Source organism: Gadus macrocephalus, chromosome 10 (genome assembly GCF_031168955.1).
Source record: "Gadus macrocephalus chromosome 10, ASM3116895v1".
NCBI classification, from domain to species: domain Eukaryota; kingdom Metazoa; phylum Chordata; class Actinopteri; order Gadiformes; family Gadidae; genus Gadus; species Gadus macrocephalus.
The window spans coordinates 9234374-9252955 of NC_082391.1; the positions used below are offsets into that span (position 1 = coordinate 9234374).

The window sequence follows — 18582 nt, forward strand, 5'->3', positions numbered from 1 at the left end:
ACAAGGGGGAGGGTGGCTATGCAGTAGTGGTGCAACGGTTCACGGGTTTCCCGTGATCCGTACGGATCAACCATCACGGTTCGGGACGCAAGTGATCCGCGGATCGGCTGATAAAAAAAAAAAGTTGTGCGTTGACGTGATCAGCGCATGTTTACAGGACAATTCCGGTATTAACAACATCATCAAGTATCGTAGCGAAATACAGTTTCTGTTGTGTTTTATTTGGCGTTCCGTAAATCCCATTGAAGTGTGTGGGTGTTTACACACAGGGCATGTGATGCGTCTAGTGCAGTGGTATTGGAGTAGTAGTGCATGTAGTAGTGCATGTAGTTAGTGCATGGTACATGTCGCCTCTGCTTGATACTTTGCTTTCAGCTACTGCCGCCGGCTAGCCCCCTGTTCCCGAGGGTGAAAAGAGGAGCAGAGGTGCGTAAGTCTTCTCCGCCGGTACATAGCCCCTCCATTGCCAAGACTCGTACAACGCCTCCCCACGGCCACACACGTCAACTGGTTCCTTGAGGTTCCAGACTAAGTTGTACGGGATCGAACCCACCCAGCTATGGGGGAATAGCCCCGCTGCCTACGGGTGAGTCTATGGAGACAAAAGGCTAAGGGAGCACACCCTAACAGAAAAGCAACTGGTCCTCCAAGTTGGGGGTTAGCGTAGGGCCAACAACCCCACCTAGAAAACTAAACAAGTTACTGAAGCATCGACGACTATTCTAAACCACCATGTCCTGGGAGAGGAGGGGCCTCCACAGAGGAGGTTCATGAAGCAATGCAGCCAAACCCGTAAGGGAGCTGCAAGGCCGACCCCACTTCTGACCCCCAGGACCACCACAAAAATGGCAACATGGAACATTAGGACCATGTTTGACACAGGTAAGACAGTTCAGGTAGCTCAGGAGATGAGAAATTACAACATCTCTCTCCTGGGACTGTGCGAGACACGGTGGCTACTAGCAGGGCAGATGAGACTAAGCTCAGGGGAGACGGTGCTTTTCTCCGGGCACACTGAAGATGGTGCCCACCACACAGAAGGGGTGGCCCTGATGCTGGCTCCAGAAGCACAGCGCTCTCTCATCGGGTGGGAACCGGTGAACTCAAGAATCATCACAGCTCAATTTGCAACCAAGAAAGACAGTATTAAACTAAACATCATTCAATGCTACTCCCCAACCAATGATGCCGAAGAGGACAAGAAAGATGCATTCTATGACCAGCTGCAAGCCGTGCTGGATGGACAGAAAGCAAAAGACATCACCATTCTAATGGGGGATTTCAATGCTAAGATCGGTTCTGACAGCACAGGCTATGAAGACATCATGGGAGCACACGGTCTGGGCCAGAGGCCTGTTTCAGGTAGCTGGTTTAACATACTCTGAGTTTAATCCTGCGCTCTGAGTTGGTTGACTCAGAGTTCTGGGTTGAAAAGCAACTCTGGGTTTTCGGTTTCAGAACAGGGGCCTCATGTACTAAGACTTGCGTGGATTTCATACTGAAACTTGGCGTATGCCAAAACCCAGAAACTGTCTTACGCACAAATAAATTCAGATGTATCAAAGTGTGCGAACGCATGGATCCAAGCACGTTTCTTTTGTACATCTCAATCAACGTGGAATTGAGCGCACATGCCGAGGTGCCAAACTCCTCCCTGTCCACGCCCTCATTTAAATATGCAATTTAATTTAAATAGGCCTCTGGACCTGAGATTCACCTCTTAATCCGATCACCTGGCACCATGAACAGAGGCAAAAAACGAAACTTCACGGAGTCCGAGCTCGAGATTTTGCTCCACGAGGTAGAAATGCGCAAGCATATGCTATTTGGAACCCTGTCAACAGGGATAAATGCAAAACAAAAGAGAAGTGAGTGGGAGCGTGTTTGCGAGGCCGTCAATGCAGTGGGGTCTCAGCAGCGCACACACTCTGAAATTAAAAAAAAGTGGTCAGACCTCAAGGTGGAGGTGAAGCGGAGGGTTTCTGCCCACCGCCGAAGCGTGACCGCAACAGGTGGGGGGACGGGAGTGGGGGAACTCTCCCCCTTCGATTTGAGAGTGGCCGCTTTGATCGGTGACACAGCTCTCACCGGAGTGGTGGGAGCCCATGAAGGGGACACCGATCATCCCCAAGGTAAATATGCTGAAGTCATAAATGCTGTAATTATACTGGTCATACAATTGGCTGCTTACAATACACATAAGTCGTGCGTAAAGATGCCAGGATATTAAAGACTTTGACTCGTGTTTATTAACTTAATTTTTTTATTTTTGAATAGACAAGCAAGGAGAGGGCACGGTTTGCTCCGTCGGACCCGGCGTCTCCTCCGTCGGCCCCGGCGTCTCCTCCGTCGGCCCCGGCGTCTCCTCCGTCAGCCCCGGCGTCTCCTCCGTCGGCCCCGGCGTCTCCAGCCCCGGCGTCTCCTCCGTCGGCCCCGGCGTCTCCAGCGTCACCGCTGACTCCGGTTTCTCCACCGGCTCCGCTGCACGCGGCGCCTCAAATTCATCTGCTGACCACCCGACCGGCCGTGTCCTCACCCGAGCTGTGCTGGAGTCACAGGCAGAAATCGTCAGAGCCATCGGTGGCATTAATGATCGCCTTGATCGGCTTATGAATGTACTCAGTGACATAAGCGCGTCAATAAATACATTCTGTCCTTGCCTCTTTACATGCTTGAAATCACATTCTGCCGGGCCCGTATGGCTCCTCGGGGTGGGTTGCAGTTGACGGGTCCGGCATCCGGTTCCTCCAGTGGGGGGGTTGTGCTGCTCTGGCAGTGGTATGCCATGGCGGTGTGCCACATTGTGGAGGACGCCACAGGCCATCACAATGTGGCACACCTTCTCAGGTCTGTACAGTAGCATCCCCCCGACCTGTCCAGGCATCGCCACCGTCCCTTCAGCAGGCCGATTGCCCTCTCCACAATTATTCTCGTCCGGGAATGGAGGTCATTATACCTCCTCTCTTGGTCGGTGTTGGGGTTTGTAAGAGGGGTCATCAGCCACGTTCTTTAGGGTAGCCACGGTCCCCTGGGGTCAGATGAAGGCAGAATACAATACACAACGTAAAAACCACACAATGAATGAATGCAGAAGTGCACCGCGGGCGACATTTCTAACTTTACGCCCGCTTTTACTGACGTGAATACTGAACACGTCAGAGAAACATGATATTTGGATGTGCACAAGCCCCAGATGTGCATTACACTGGTTTATACATACGGGACAATTACACGAATAAAGCATTTACTCACCCAGAAGCCACCCATCGCGCCCGCACAGTGCCAGCCTCCAGCCTGTTCCCAACCATGCTGTTGGTCAGAATGAATGAATCGTGCGTTGAACCAGGCCATCTTGCCACGATGTTAAGAAGCTGCATTTGCGCATCACATATGACTTGGACATTGATAGAATGAAAGTGTTTCCTGTTGACGTAAACAAATTCATCCTGTGATGGCGCTTTTATGGCAATATGTGTGCAGTCAACAGCTCCGATTACATTAGGGAAACCGGCTGTTGCTGCAAATTGCGCTTTAATGTGGGCCTGTTCAACAGCATTGTATGGGAATTTGATGTACCTGGATGACATTCGGATGATTTCGTCCCACACAGCTGGCATGGCTCGGCTCAGGGTGGACTGGCACACTCCTGACCGATCGGCCAGCTCCCGCTGGAAGGCCCCTGTTGCCAGGAACCCCAGCGTGGTCAGCACCTGTGTGGGCACGGACAACCCCTGGCTCCTGGCTGTGTGGCGGTCTAGGGCCGGCCGCAGCTCTGTGCACAACTCCAGTAATACTGGCCTGGGGAAACGAAATCGGCTCATGAGCCAATCATCATCATTTGCGAGTAAGTCCTTGCGTTCCCTAAATATACGTTCCCATCGGATTTGTCCATTTGCGATGTCCTCTAACAACGCTAACGCAGCCATTTTTAAAACAATTTTCTTCATCCATTGCGCATGCTTTTATAGCCACCCATATAATTGCAAGGTGTGTTAATTGTTCATTAGTGTGTCTCTGATGTGCAAATCACTCTGATGAGTCATTGTTTTCACCTTTTTTCCCAGTTTCCCAGCGTCACCTCTAAGTGTTGCCAAAGGAACAATAGCTGTAGAAACGTGCGTACGACAGCTCTGGAGCTGGCGTGGGGACCGCACATTTTTACGGTCATTTCACGTTTTGTACATCTGAACGTGAGCGTGGAAAAGGACGTACGCCACGTTTTTGTGCGTACGCAACCTCAGTACATGAGGCCCCAGGTGATCAGCGTTGGGTTAATCAACTCTGAGTATGTTCACTCTGGGTTGAGGGCGTGCCTGTTGACTATAAAGAGCCATCATCAATGGATCTCTGATAACATGATCAAACATGGAACAAAAGCGTAGTCGATCCACTTACTTTTCCCCCACGGAATTGGAAATTCTAATGAACGCGTATGCCGAACAGTTACCCATTTTAACAAAAAAAAGCAATTCCGCCGCGGCAGCGAGAGCGCGAGAGAGAGCTTGGCAGTAAATAGCTGAACAAGTCAATGCGTCAGTAAAATAAATTAGTAAAATAAAATAAAATAAGAGGAAAGTTTAATATCTTCCACTTATTCAATATGTAAATTGTGTGTGTGTGTGTGTGTGTGTGTGTCGTGTGTGTGTGTGTGTGTGTGTGTGTGTGTGTGTGTGTGTGTGTGTGTGTGTGTGTGTGTGTGTGTGTGTGTGTGTGTGTGTGTCAATTTACGCAACCCCGAGTTGCCCCACGAGGACTTGGCAGCAAATGAAGATGAAGTACAAAAATATAGTTTAAACAGGTAAACTAATGTTTAATTGAAATCAAATCAATTGTGCTGTTTTGCCTGCTCTACCTAATTTAACAGATATTCAACATGTGATGGGCCTATATTTAAGCAGTAAATGTAAGTAGTACATTTCCCAGCCACCCCAACACTGCCAATATTGAATAGGATTTAGATATATTAGAAGGCTACACCTAGGCAAAATGCATTATATATATATATATATATATATATATATGTCTTCAAAATAGCGCTTACTGAATATTAGGGTAACATTTTCCTCCATGTTAGCAAATCGAAAAAAAGCAGAGGCCCGGCAGACTGGAGGGGGTCCACCTCTACAGCCCTCAGAGGCTGAGGAGATGGCCCTCAGCCAACAGAGTATGCGTCCTGTGGATGAGGGCATCACTGGGGGGAGCTCCTCTGATCCCCCCACCCCCCAGGATAGAAGTGCCTTTATAAGAGGTTGGTTATTCAAAATAATTAAATACACGCAACCCAGCGCGTTGCAAATTAGATGGGGCAATATTCTGGCTCAAGTAATAATTGCACTGTCTAATCATCTGATGGCGTCATCTCCCTACTTGAACCAGATGCCCTCACCAACTTCCATGCAATTGTAACAATTCAAAAGATGCAAAAGGATGCTTTGGAGATCCAAATTTTGGAACATAAGTTAAAGGTGGGGGAGGTGCAAACTGGGATACTGTTCCCTGCTCTTAAAACATACCCAATATAAATTACTTAATTTTTTTTGTGCTTTCAGGAAATAAAGGAATCCTCATAATAAGTAGATTGTCTTTATTAGAACACGGGCTGTGGTGGGACAAGTTATTTTGTTGAACAGTTTACTCAAAGGGTTTTATTTCAGTGAACAATGCAGACGATTATGCTGAGCATGTGCATGTAGAGAAGAACAGCATCTTTTCTGCCTTGCATTCTTAAAATGTGTTTCTTGACTTGCAGCAGTTATAGGTCCGTGGTTAGTCAGCTACTCTGATCATGGGAAAGCCACAACGTTGAAGTGACTGTACAGAGCGGGTGGGATGCACGGGGCGGATCATTCTGCACATGCGTTAATTGCGATAAAAAAACAAAACTTAAACTTAAAGCATGCCCCCGGTGCGTTTGACAGTTAACATGGGGGCTGAGAAGGTGATCTAAATAAATGGTAGATTGCGCTGAAAAACGATAGCGCTCGGGAAGAAAATTATCAGGAAAATAAATTATATCCAACCGGGGTCTTAATAATCGTTCCTCACGGAGATTCCTTCTGAGGGTCGCAGCCTCTACGTCCACAGGCTCTCGTAGAAAAGGACATGCCATTTCTAACACTTCCTTCTGTCGGAGAGCTGCCTTCAGCCTTATAGACAACAAACTCAGAGTAGGTCTAACCACCTCCCGAGCAGGTTAGACCCACGGCATATGTTGCCGCAGCAACTAACTCTCGGTTGCGCTGAACCTGCTACCTGAAACGGAAAACCCAGAGTTTCCACTAACTCAGAGCGAACAAACTCAGGGTTGCCTCAAAACCAGCTACCTGAAACAGGGCTCAAATGAACGAGAACGGAGAACGTTTTGCCGACCTGTGCTCCCACAACCAGCTGGTCATAGGAGGCACCCAGGTAAAAAAAACAACTCTTAAAAATATAATTTTTGAAAGCATAAGTACATTTTGTACTTTTTTGGTCAAATCTAAGTGCAGTTAAGTGTATTCAATTATGTATTAAGTTCAACTTAATACCAATTTGACTACACTTCAAGTGTAAATTGTATGCTAAAATGGAACAACTTTTTTCAAACTTCAAATGCACTAAAGTATACTAATGAAAACCAAGAATCATGAGTGATTAAGCACGCTTACAGTACAATTACATTATATTACCATTCTAATGGAAATACACTTAAAAAGGCATTGAAGCTCAACTTTTTTTTAAGTACATTTTGTACGTACTGTTATCATACTTATTATTACTATAAACTATGGCAATTTAGTATGCTTCTTCAATATTTCAAGTGATCTACAAATACACTTCCTTACTATTTTTAGTACTATTAAAAGTGTCCCACTATGATAATAATAGTGTATTTATAGTGAAGTTCAATAACAATCTAAACATCATAGACACATACTTTAAGTGCAATGTTATTATAAACAATTGTGTTTGAAGTATATTTCATTTGTACTTTTATCCCCATTTTGTTATACTTAAGCATAAATTTTGCTATTATACTACAAGTGTATTATAATTCAATATATTTCAAGTGCATTATATCAACAGATTACAAATTGCATTTCAGAAAAGTAACTTTATTACCCTTCAAAAAAAATAGGACATATAACATATATGACATATAATGATAATAACAATAACACAATAACAGGAACATAATAACACATCAACATTCTGTGCCATAGATCTGAAGATGAACTAGAACTGACACAGAGGGGAAAACAACACAAACACACTTACAAGAAAGATGATACACTCATGCAACATCTAACTCTGATTATGAGATGAGGCCTTGTAGCTCTCATTGTTGCACTTCCTCCGTAGAAGGGCCCGGATCTCGGCCACCTCTGTGTTGGGGAATCGCTCCCTCACTGCATCTGTGAAAACAGGAAAGAGACATGGGCATGAATTAAAACAAGATAGACAATGTATAACACTGAAATACAATCATTGATGATAATGGATTTGTCAATTAATCATGACAATGGATGTGTATTCATAATTATGACATTACTGTACCTATAATTGCGCTGATTTTTTCTGGCTCAAGATGCTCCTTCAGCTCGCCTTTTTTCCCTTTCCCTGTGAGGGTTGCCTTGGCCAAAGTTTCCCTTCCAAAAACCATTGTGGCCAGTTCCTGTGTGAAGAGGGACATCCTCCTCCCACTCAGCCTCTGATAGAGACGTTTTGGGACTACCACTGATGAGTTGCCCAATGACATCTGTGAAAACACACAAACAGATTAAGACAAAAGGTACATTACATACACTTCTCTATAGGGCAGGTTGGCACGTGTCTTGGCTTCTAGTGTTTTAACACAATTAGTAATTCCAGGATCTTGTAAGATTTTTTTGGTATGCTTATTGCACCCAATCATAACAAAGATTTAGTAAAAATAGCAGTACCGTAAATTCCGGACTATAGAGCGCACCTGAATATTAGCCGCACCCACTAATTTTAGAAAGAAACTCTATTTTGTACTTGCATAGGCCGCACCGGACTATAAGGCGCAGGTGGGGGGGCGGTTGCGTGCGATCGTAACACACCCCGGTACCCCGGACCTACGACCCACAGGGGGGGGGGGGGGGAGGGGGGTGTGTTGCGCGCGATTGTAACCCACCCCGGACCTACGACTGACGTATTATGACAGACTGGACCAGCCGTGGCTGCAGCTGAGCTCTGTGGGCCGGTGCATGTCTCTTTCTCTCTCATTGAAACAAAACAAAACAAAACGGCCGCACCGTAGAGGCAGCACCGGCGTATACTACGGTGCTGCCTATACTACAAATATAGGACAAATCCGCCGCGGAGTATGGAGTCCGGGACTCGGACTTGGACAAATCCGCCGCGGAGTATCGAGTCCGGAACTCGGACTCGGACAAATCCGCCGCGGAGTATCGCGGCTTTCGTTGGTCCGCTACGGAGGTGGACCGCGGACCCGCCGTGGCTCATAACCATGTCTTATGAATAGCATAAGCTATTCATAAGACATGGACATATGACCTATTCGTTAATCTGATTGATCTAATGATACGAGGCAAAATGCTTTTGGCGGCATTAAAACTAAACAAAACGGCCGTAGTATAGGCCGCACCGTAGTATAGGCCGCGGTGCTCAAAGCGTGGGAAAAAAGTAGCGGCTTAGTCCGGAATTTACGGTAGTTTCTGCAGTGTATGATTTCGCATTTATTGAATATTGCAACCCGCAAATGCAGCAAAATCCCTGAATTTGCATGAATTGGTGAACATGCAAGATCGCAAAATCCTGGAGGGCCTGCACAATGCTAATGAGGGATCGTTTTAAGGTCCTTCAGTCATACCATGTCTTCACTAACAGTGTCACTGCCAGTGTGTGGTAAGTCACTTTGGCTCGAATTCATTGAAGAGAAAGGTGACTCTGCCATTTTGTTAATGACTGTTTTCAGAGAAGACACCAGTCCTGGCAGCTCTAAAACAAGGATACAGTATAAAAGGGGTCAGTATCACATTGTGACAGAAAAAAGCACATATATGAATGTCATTTCACAACAGCTAAATCTGATTTAACTTTCATTTTTTTCTGATTGGATGAGGATCATTACTCCTACTTTTCACTGCTACCATGCATGTCTGACATGAATGTTCCACTCACTCAAAGCCACAGGGCAGTGATTCCATTATTGGGTGAGAAGATGGATTAGGGCAAGTGTTTAGTATAGCATGTAAAGTATAGAGAAGCACAGGGTTCCCATGTTAAGTCAAATGTAAAATTCCATGACTTTCCCCCTCATGAGTTCCCCAGACAAAAAAAAGAACTTCCATGACCTACTATGAATGGCACAATAAACTGACCAACGATTTCAGAGTAGCCTCGTAGCGTTCAAGCATCTTTTACTTTTTAGAGTGGGAGATGAATAACTGGGCATTGAATTTGAATTGAAGTTGGGTCAACCACAACTACTCAAGCAAGCAGTAAAGCTAATAGCCAGATATACCTTGATTTTGTGTGAAATACAGTACATTTGTATTCATAATTCATTTTAAACTGCTAAAACAAAATTCCCCAGCATTCCATGACTTTGCCCCCAAAAATTATCATTGCTTTCCTGAAAATCCATGATATTCCAAAAATTCCATGACCTGTGGGAACCCTGCAAGCAACTGCTACACATTCTTGTGTGAATAAGACCATACAGCCTGTCTTACTAGACCCTTCTCTTGGTTGATATATTGCGATGCTTGGCAACAGAGATGGAAGATTAGAACTATTTCTTGGAGTAGATGAAATAAATAAATAAATCTCCATAAATGATTGAAAACACAATTTGATATCTTAAACGTGATGGAAGTGGAACTGATGTATAAAAGCAAAATGGCACTTGTGATCATGGTATTGGTACAGATACCCACGGCTGTGGTTACCTGCGCCAGTCTGCCAGAGGCCTTGTGGTTATATCTGTACCAACCCCACTGTCACTTGTGCCATATTGCTCAATCAGTGACATTCAAACAAGGAGTATTAGACAATGATGGCAAAAATGGCCGTGGATTATTTTCAAATTTGTAATATGTGGGAAGTCGGGTCTGTATTCTAAGACATAACACGTAACATGTATGTTCTTCAAATTAACAGTGGGGTGCATGTCTTTAATTCACTTCATGACCTCATTTACAATGGCTGCAGGTGTATGGGAGGGTTCAGGTGGTGGCAGAGATAACCCTGGCATCACTAGCATACATATGCACCCACCCACCTTCCAGAGCCTTAAATGTGTCCTCGCTCATCTCAACAAAAACGGCAGGCACTGCCCCTGGCCGCTGAGACTCCACCTGAGGGATGGCGTCCTCGTCGTCACTGGTCGCACAAAGGGCAGCTATAGCCTCCTAATCATACACACGCCAAAACACAATTTTCATGGTGTGAGTGTATGCATATAAATCAACAGAGTTCATACAGTCTTGAATAGTAACTTATTTTCAAAAAAATGCAGTTTTGCTATATCACGTAAAGCTTTACCCTGAGCACCATGGGCATAGGTTTGTAGGTTGGGTTTGGACTTTGATATTGGGACATAATTGAATGCAAGCGCAAAGTGCGCTATTACATGCATGTCAGCACCAATAGGCTATCATCCACCACTGTAAACTCTGACAATTCTCTGGGGAACACTACACATTATTTGATGAAGGTGGTTACATTTTTAAACGTACCGGTTTACGTTTTTTGGGTTCATCAAACAGGTCGCAACATGTGTCGTCGGAATCAGACTCCAATTGTGCTGTACGTTGCCGTTTGAGGTCCCTCTTCAGCACCTCACCAATCTTGGCCATCTGTGAACCAGACTGACAACGTACATCTTGTTTAAGAGAATGATTTTGAACATTTCCACACAAACCACAAGACTTTAAAGGGGAAATTCAACGCGAGTTTTCACAGAGAACTCAGTTTCTCAAGGTCACCGAGTACTGTCGGTACAAAACAAAATGAAAACAATCGGTTTTACCTAGCTCGAGTTGCTACAACCAGCAGGTAACGCAGCCAGGCAGAGATGTATGTGAAAACTCGCAGGATTTCTCCTTTAAGTAACTGTAGAGACTCATTAGTGCATTTCTTCATATAGCAAATACACCACACTTTCCAAGAATCCACCTCCATCCATCCATCACTCTGATAGTATTTGTAACAGGAGACTTAATCTTGACTTAACCTGCATGGCATTACAAAAAAGCTAACTTGATTTGTTTCATGGTCTTTTAAGTAATATTTATCATTTCAAATGTATATTTGCTGGCTAAATCTGCTAAATGCTTGTGCACCCAGCTTGGATAAGAGTTACAAATTCACAATGTAACTCCCATGGCAAACACATTCTACGATGCCACAGCATTATTATTTGTAAAGTGGAATCACAATGCTTCATTACTGTTAAGTCATAAATCACTTACGGTCATTCCTTGCTTCATCATCCCCTTCTCCTGGCCAGTCGTTTTGCCAGACTGACCAAAGGAAGACCATATATCCTCCCCCTGGTGGAAAGCAACACGCTTCTCGACTACTTCTTTGTAGTTTTCTGTGAAGACACAATATTTGCTGAGTTCAGTCTAAATGCAACAACTTTCAGTTACTTTTTTCAAACATTACTGTTCACAATTAACTTGACAAATAAAATACAAATTCAATGTGACCTTTTATTAATTTCAAGACAGGAATGTCACTGTCATTTAATTTATTTGTACTTTATTACTTTCATCAGTATTACTCCTTAACCAAACTAACAACTGGCTTAGAATTTACATTAGCACTCCTTCAGGTGCATAATACAATCAAACACATTAACTTAGCTAGCGCTTATCTAGCGATTAGCACGTAGCTAGCGATTAGCGTTAGCGCTCCTTTCAGTATTAATACAATGAAAGTTGACGTTGTTCTGGATTAACGTTAGCACTTTGCTAGCGATTAGCGTTAGCGCTCCTTTCAGTATTAATGCAATGAAAGTTGAAGTTGTTGAATATTTCTATTGTTTTAGAACTTACCTGCCAAGAACAGGAGTTTGGCTGCAACCGGCTTCGGGTTTTGCCTGCGTTTAGCAGGCAAAACCACCTCTATCCAGCCATGCTCGGACTGGAGGTCTTCCTTGCATGTGACTGTAACACCTGCATTTCTATATGTATACTGTATAATATATGTACTATCTACAGTAACGGACCCGTCTACGAAATAAAACAACCCATACATTGTGCTAAAGTTAAGTTAACCTGTTACCGCCTGAGTATCAGTGATGAATTTCAAATATTAACGGTCAATGTATTTGGATACGTTGTGGCCGTGTAAGTAATTGCCGCCCAAACTTCTACATAGTGATTGGATGTCGATGATGCTGCCGCACACTGATTGGATGTGGGAACCGACTAGTGGGTAGGTCCAATTCCTGGGTCCATGCTGCATAGTCTTGAATTTTGAAAATGTGGCACATCTTTGGGGACTGGTAGCACATTGGCTGATGTGGCGCTAATTTTTCAAATATGCCACCTGTACAATCAAAGTACAAGTCCTACTTATTGGTTGATAACAAGAAAATACCAAGGACAACAGCATACAGACACAGTAAGGTAATTAAAAGTGGTATCATTTTTTGAATTATTGATATGTTTTTGTTATTATTACTATTCTTCTTCTGATTATTATTATTATTATTATTATTATTAGGCCTATTATTATTATTATTATTATTATTATTATTATTATTATTATGGTAGCCTAGTAGTTGTCCTACTACTTCTACCATAATAATAAGAAGAAGTATAGTACTAGTACAGTAGTAATGTTATTAATAATAAATATTAGGCATGATATAGGTAATGGCAAGTAGCAGGCTGAGAAATGGAGAAAGCTACCAGATATTCATGATAACTAGTAGGCAAGTATAGGCTAGCTGCACCATCTTATAGGCTATCTATACTGTATTGACATTGTCTTTTGTTTCAGGGAAAAGGCAGAAGACGGTACAAGCAGTACCTTTACAGTACTGGCGTTGAAGTCCCTGACAGAATTTTAGAACGTCATGACAGAGAAGTAAGCTAGCCTATGATGATGATGAAGTATTTTTTTTATGCTTATGACATTGTGTATTGCATGTATCACAACTTAGGTGTGATGGACATTTCAGCCCAATTGCTTTGACACACTGCAAAAACTGCTTATCAAAAAAAAAAAAGTGTTATTAATCTTATATCAAGATCAAAAAAGTAGTTGGTATTGTTTTCAGTATAAAGAGACTTACCTAACCCTTTCTCGTAAAATCATTTGACTTAATCTACAGTTTGACTTAAGACGTCTCATCCTGAAAAAAAGTAATTTTGTCTCGTAGTCCTTCACTCCTTCAAATAAGTCAAAGTCCTCTTAAATTTAGTCCAAATGATCTTTCAAGAGAGCCAGGTAAGTCTCTTCATACTAAAATCAATACCAAATAGATGTTTTTATCTTAATAACACTTGGTTAGATTTTATTTTCTGCAGTACACTTATATGGATGGTGATAATTGTTTTGCTTACAGCCTCCAGCTCACCATGATGCACCACTGCAGCCAACAGCAGGAAAACGTGCTGACAGTAAGGTCAGGACACTGACAATGCAAAATGTATGTATGTGTGTGTGTAATCCAATATAGGGTAGAGTGTAGTACAACAACATATCTAGTAGTAGTAACCTATAGGTTAGTGACAATAGTGTGCAGAATTGAAAAACATGCAGGTCAGGACACAGGTAATACACATTTGTTCACTATGTTAGTTTTTTTTTAGTTTTTAGAGGAACTGACTCCTACAACGTAACAAACTAGCTACACACATTGTTCAAATTTCAGTGTAACAGTTGGAGCAAGTTGCTTTACTTCTAGTGCTTTAAGATCACACTCAATATCAAAATAACACTAGATTCAGTGACTAACTTCCCACACACTTTGTACCAACTTAAGAATGGATCAGCTGCTGAGGACGATGTGGTTGATATGGACTGGCACCAGACCATGCAAGGACCATGGGCTGAGAGACCCAACCCAAATCCATCACAGGTAAGATAACAATTACTCACAGGCCAGCATTTGCATTACAGGTTGCTTTACTTCTAGTGCTTTAAAGGTACAGTGTGTAATTTTTACTCCCATCTAGTGGTCAAATTTGATTTTGCATTCAAACGAATTTATGCTCTCTAGCACCTCGCGTTTTCAAACTACGGCATGCGGTATTAGTCAAGATTCAAGAAGCTATGACAACATGTCTTCAAACACCACTTCATCAAGTTTTGTTTCGGATGATGATTTACGTTATTTCAAACAAACTAAAGTGCAGTGCGGTTTTTCAAAGCTCTGTCCAGCGTCCGACGCGTATTTGTCCTCCTTTTTGAGACACCCCCGCCGGTCACAGGTCCGTGGTGTATTACAACAACCCGTTCTCATCCCAACTCTTAATATACCGACGATTTGTCACGCCCCTAGACGTCTGATACTGACGTAAAAGGTAGGCTACCCTCCCGCGTCTGTGTGAAACGATCTGGGTTCTCATAAACCAGTTTGCGGTGGTTAGAGACGAGCAGAGTCTACACCGTTCGCATTGGTAGTTATGGTTAGGGTTATGGTTAGGGTTATGGTTAGAGTTAGCGTAATCTATCACCGTGACCGGGTTATTACTGGAGCGAATGGACGCTGTAGACTCTGGTCGTCTCTTACCAACGCGAACGGGTTTATGAGAACCCAGATCGGCGCCCACCTCCCCACTCCCCCCCCCTCCCGTCGGCCGTAGGTCCGAGGCGCGCATCCCCCCCCCCCCCGGGCTGAGGTGTCCTCCTTTTCAACAACTCATAGAGGGTCACCCTAGAAGTGACAAGCGCGTCTCGCTAAGCTCCACAGTCCCGCTGGCTCGGAGTGAAAACGCGTTTCACCTCACCTGTACCCAGACATGGGGGACTCGAGTCACATGACTTGACTCGAGTCAGACTCGAGTTGCAAATTTGAGGACTTGAGACTTGCTGGACTAACACTGATAAAAGACTCGACTTGACTTTGACTTGGTCTTCATGACTTGAGACTTGACTTAGACTTGAGACGGATGACTCGAAATTACTTTTCTAAAGTTAGATTAAATGTTGGATATGGGATTTGCGATACGCCAGCCGATTTTAAAAATACACATCTCAAATGGTTCTACCCCCTCTCGTTCAACGCTGACTCTGACTCCACCCATTCCAAGTACATGGACGCGAAATCACGCAAGAGCGCGAACACAGATGCGCGAGAGTGAGCCAGGCTAGCTAGGTTGGAGTTTAGGGTTGTCTTCTAGTGCTAGGTCCAAATGTGGATTAGCTAGTTAGCTTGCATAGAAAGCTATGCTTGCAATAGATTACCTACTAGGTGTTAGAGTGAAACAAGCCTCCTACTACAACCGTTTCATTGTGAATGGAATACTGTATCACTCTGATCAAGTGAAGCTCCAGTAGCTACCGCAGGATAACAACAAACAGAAGCTTGCTCTGGGTCACGAGCTTTGAGTACGTGCACGTGCACGAAGGGGACACTCGCGGGGAGCGGGGGAGGGGGAGTGCAGTACGACCGTTTGATTGACGTACTTACTGTCCAATGCCACTCGGTGGTTCTGAAAATCATTGGCTGGAGTTTTTCGAGCCCTGCCCGTTCCACAGATGATTGACTTGTTTAATCTTCATGTCAGTAGGCTACTTCTAACTCAGTGTCTATAAGTGGGTTATAATAATGATTTCAAGTGATTTTCAAGTAAAATTACACCGTCAGAGCCAGAGCGTCAGACTGGGCTGTTCTCAGCATACCGCAAAAAAATTAAGAGGGTTCAAGTTCCAGTCCCCAAATTCAGTTGAACCACTACCTGGACATTTGTGATGGACAGAGCTGCCTTCAGTTTTTGGCCTATTCACATAATGGTTTTGGAATGTTTTGAATAGTTTGAGTTATTGTTAATGTTAAGACATTGTTATTGTTAATGTTGAAATAAAACTCAACTTATGAACCACTCACTCTACCGATTTTTAAATGTGGAAACTGGGTTAGATGATCAGATTTTTGGATGACTTGTGACTTGCTTGACCTGAGCAATGACTTGACTTGTGACTTGCTTGATTCTCACCACAGTGACTTGGGACTTGCTTGAGACTTGAAGGTTATGACTTGAGACTTGCTTGTGACTTGCACATGAGTGACTTACCCCCACCTCTGCCTGTACCACGCGGTGCTTTTTGTCCCTCTCGGCAGTTCATAGACCGGAAGCCTCCAGAGCTTACCCGTCCAAGGTACATTCAGAGAAGTGATTCTTCGCTCAGGCGGATAAGTGAGATTGTTGACATAGATCATTTTACACCAATAGGGACTTATTTATGAATGACGATGTTGATTTGAGGTAATAAATTACTTAAAAACTACATACTGTACCTTTAAGATCACACTCAATATCAAAATAACACTAGATTCAGTGACTAACTTCCCACACACTTTGTACCAACTTCAGAATGGATCAGCTGCTGAGGATGATGTGGTTGATATAGATCAGCACCAGACCATGCAAGGACCATCGGCTGAGAGACCCAACCCAAATCCGTCACAGGTAAGATGTTACGAAAATAACAGTACATATAGCAATTGGCAGTAATATCCTCACATAGCCACAAGGGAACACGACCAAACATATATATATTGCACTATTTTTACCTGACCACAAGATGGCTGCAATAGGAGGCGGGCGCTCAACACTAGCCAATCAGAGTTATATCACGTGTCATGGAGGCCACGCCTCCATGACAAGCTGGGTATTGGTTAGATAGGCTACAAGAAAGCTGAATTGAGGTCTCTGGGTGACATAAAACCATGCCCAAAGAGGGCATCAAGGCACAAGATTCTAGCAAATCTTGATCATAGTGATAACTAGACGTAGCATTTTTCTACATGGTCTGTTGTTTGAACCCAAAAAACATTGAAATACTGTGTTGGACGCCCCAAAACTAACTATACACACAAGGAATCCCTAAAATATCTGTAAATTGAAGTTCAATGTTTCAGTGATGACAACTTATCGAAACCCATCAGAGCACAGAGACTAATACTCAACCCAGGAAAGATCAAAAAAATGGTGCTTGATTCAAAGGGTTCCCAAACTAATGCATACAAGGACATTTCTTGTTTTATCATATTTAGCAAATAACATATTACAAATAATTATAATATTGAATCATGTCTTAGATTTTGCTCAGGTAGTAGAGCAAAGTTAATGTGTACTGTGTCATTCATATAGGGTATTTTTAAATGATAAGAAACTGGACAAGATATGACAAACTTGAATATGTACTGTTGAGAATGTTTTGTCCATTGCAATGAATGTTTTATTAATCTCAATTGTGTCATTTTGTAGGATGGAAATTGTGGAGATGACCTTTTGTACCCTGGAGCACCAATTACCAAAGGTCAAAGTTTGCTCCTTCTAATGGCCTATGTCCTGAGGCATAACCTGACCGGGATTGCTCTGGACCATCTTTTACGGATTTTCCATGAACTTTTCCCTGCACTGATACCAGCAACCTCTTATCTCTTCCATAAATCCTATGGCCAATATGGCGAGTATGTGCCCCATTTCTACTGCCATCAGTGTTCTAATTATATTGGAACAAAAGATTGTGGTTTGACACAGTGTGTTCTGTGTGAGGCAGAATTTGATGTGGATGCTAGTCTAGAAAAGGGTTCATATTTTTTGGTGATCAGTTTATCTTTGCAAATTAAAGAGATTCTGGAAAATCCCAACATCAAAATCCAAACACATACATCAACTCTAGGTTTAATTTGTGATGTGCAATGTGGAGGGGAGTATAGGAGGCTAAAAGACAGTGGAGAAATAGGTGATGATGATATCAGTCTGATCTGGAACACTGATGGGATCCCTGTTTTTAAAAGCTCTAGATGCCAAATATGGCCTATTCAGTGCCAAATCATAGAACTACACCCTACAGACAGGAAGAACAACATATGTGTTCCTTGTCTTTGGTTTGGAGAGAGCAAGCCTAATATTCAGACTCTCTTAGTTCCATTTGTAAAACAGCTGCAGGAACTTGAAAGTCATGGGATCACCTGGGGAGATGGTTGCACTTCAAAGGTGCATGCACTTGTTTGTAGTGCAGATTCAGTTGCAAGGCCACTTCTGCAAAATAAAAAGCAGTTCAATGGTATTTATGGATGTGACTTCTGTTACCATAGAGGTGGAGGCTCATATCCGTATGTAAGTCCTGAACCCCGTCTGCGTATGTGGTAGAAATTAAGGAGTATATTCTGTGGTGAACCATGATTGTGATGAGATCTGTGTGTCTAATAGTGGAGAAACACACGGGGCCTGGGTGTCTGGGTTCAGAACAGATGGTGCCCCTAAAAAGGAGCAGGACGCTACGGGGATAAGGCATGCTGACCTCAGCCTTGTGTTTTGGGCTATCTTTGTTGACCATTTGTTGTCTATTTGCTGACCATTCAGGTTAAGATGGATTTATGACTGAGTGGAGGCAGACACCTCAAGGAGAAGCTGCTCTGTT

At 43.4% G+C, this 18582-nt stretch overlaps 2 protein-coding genes across 2 annotated transcripts in view; one reads left to right on the top strand and one right to left on the bottom strand.

Annotated features, from left to right (window-relative positions):
• The window catches only part of uvssa (UV-stimulated scaffold protein A), a 483727-nt gene that overhangs the window by 184935 nt on the left and 280210 nt on the right, over window positions 1-18582 (bottom strand). The gene's annotated exons all lie outside the window — the stretch shown is intronic.
• Window positions 1494-7219, top strand: LOC132466477 (uncharacterized). The gene is made up of 4 exons (XM_060063727.1): window positions 1494-2132; window positions 2278-2652; window positions 3611-3844; window positions 7203-7219. Exons 1-4 carry the CDS (start codon window positions 1742-1744, stop codon window positions 7217-7219), a joined length of 1017 nt encoding a protein of 338 aa, XP_059919710.1. The 5' UTR covers window positions 1494-1741.

Excerpts from the sequence above, each read along its gene's own strand:
- LOC132466477 (XM_060063727.1), top strand. The coding sequence starts at position 1,742 with ATGAACAGAGGCAAAAAACGAAACTTCACGGAGTCCGAGCTCGAGATT. Across the intron at positions 2,133-2,277 it reads GGACACCGATCATCCCCAAG|ACAAGCAAGGAGAGGGCACG; the intron begins GTAAATATGCTG and ends ATTTTTGAATAG. Across the intron at positions 2,653-3,610 it reads CGCGTCAATAAATACATTCT|CTGGCATGGCTCGGCTCAGG; the intron begins GTCCTTGCCTCT and ends CGTCCCACACAG.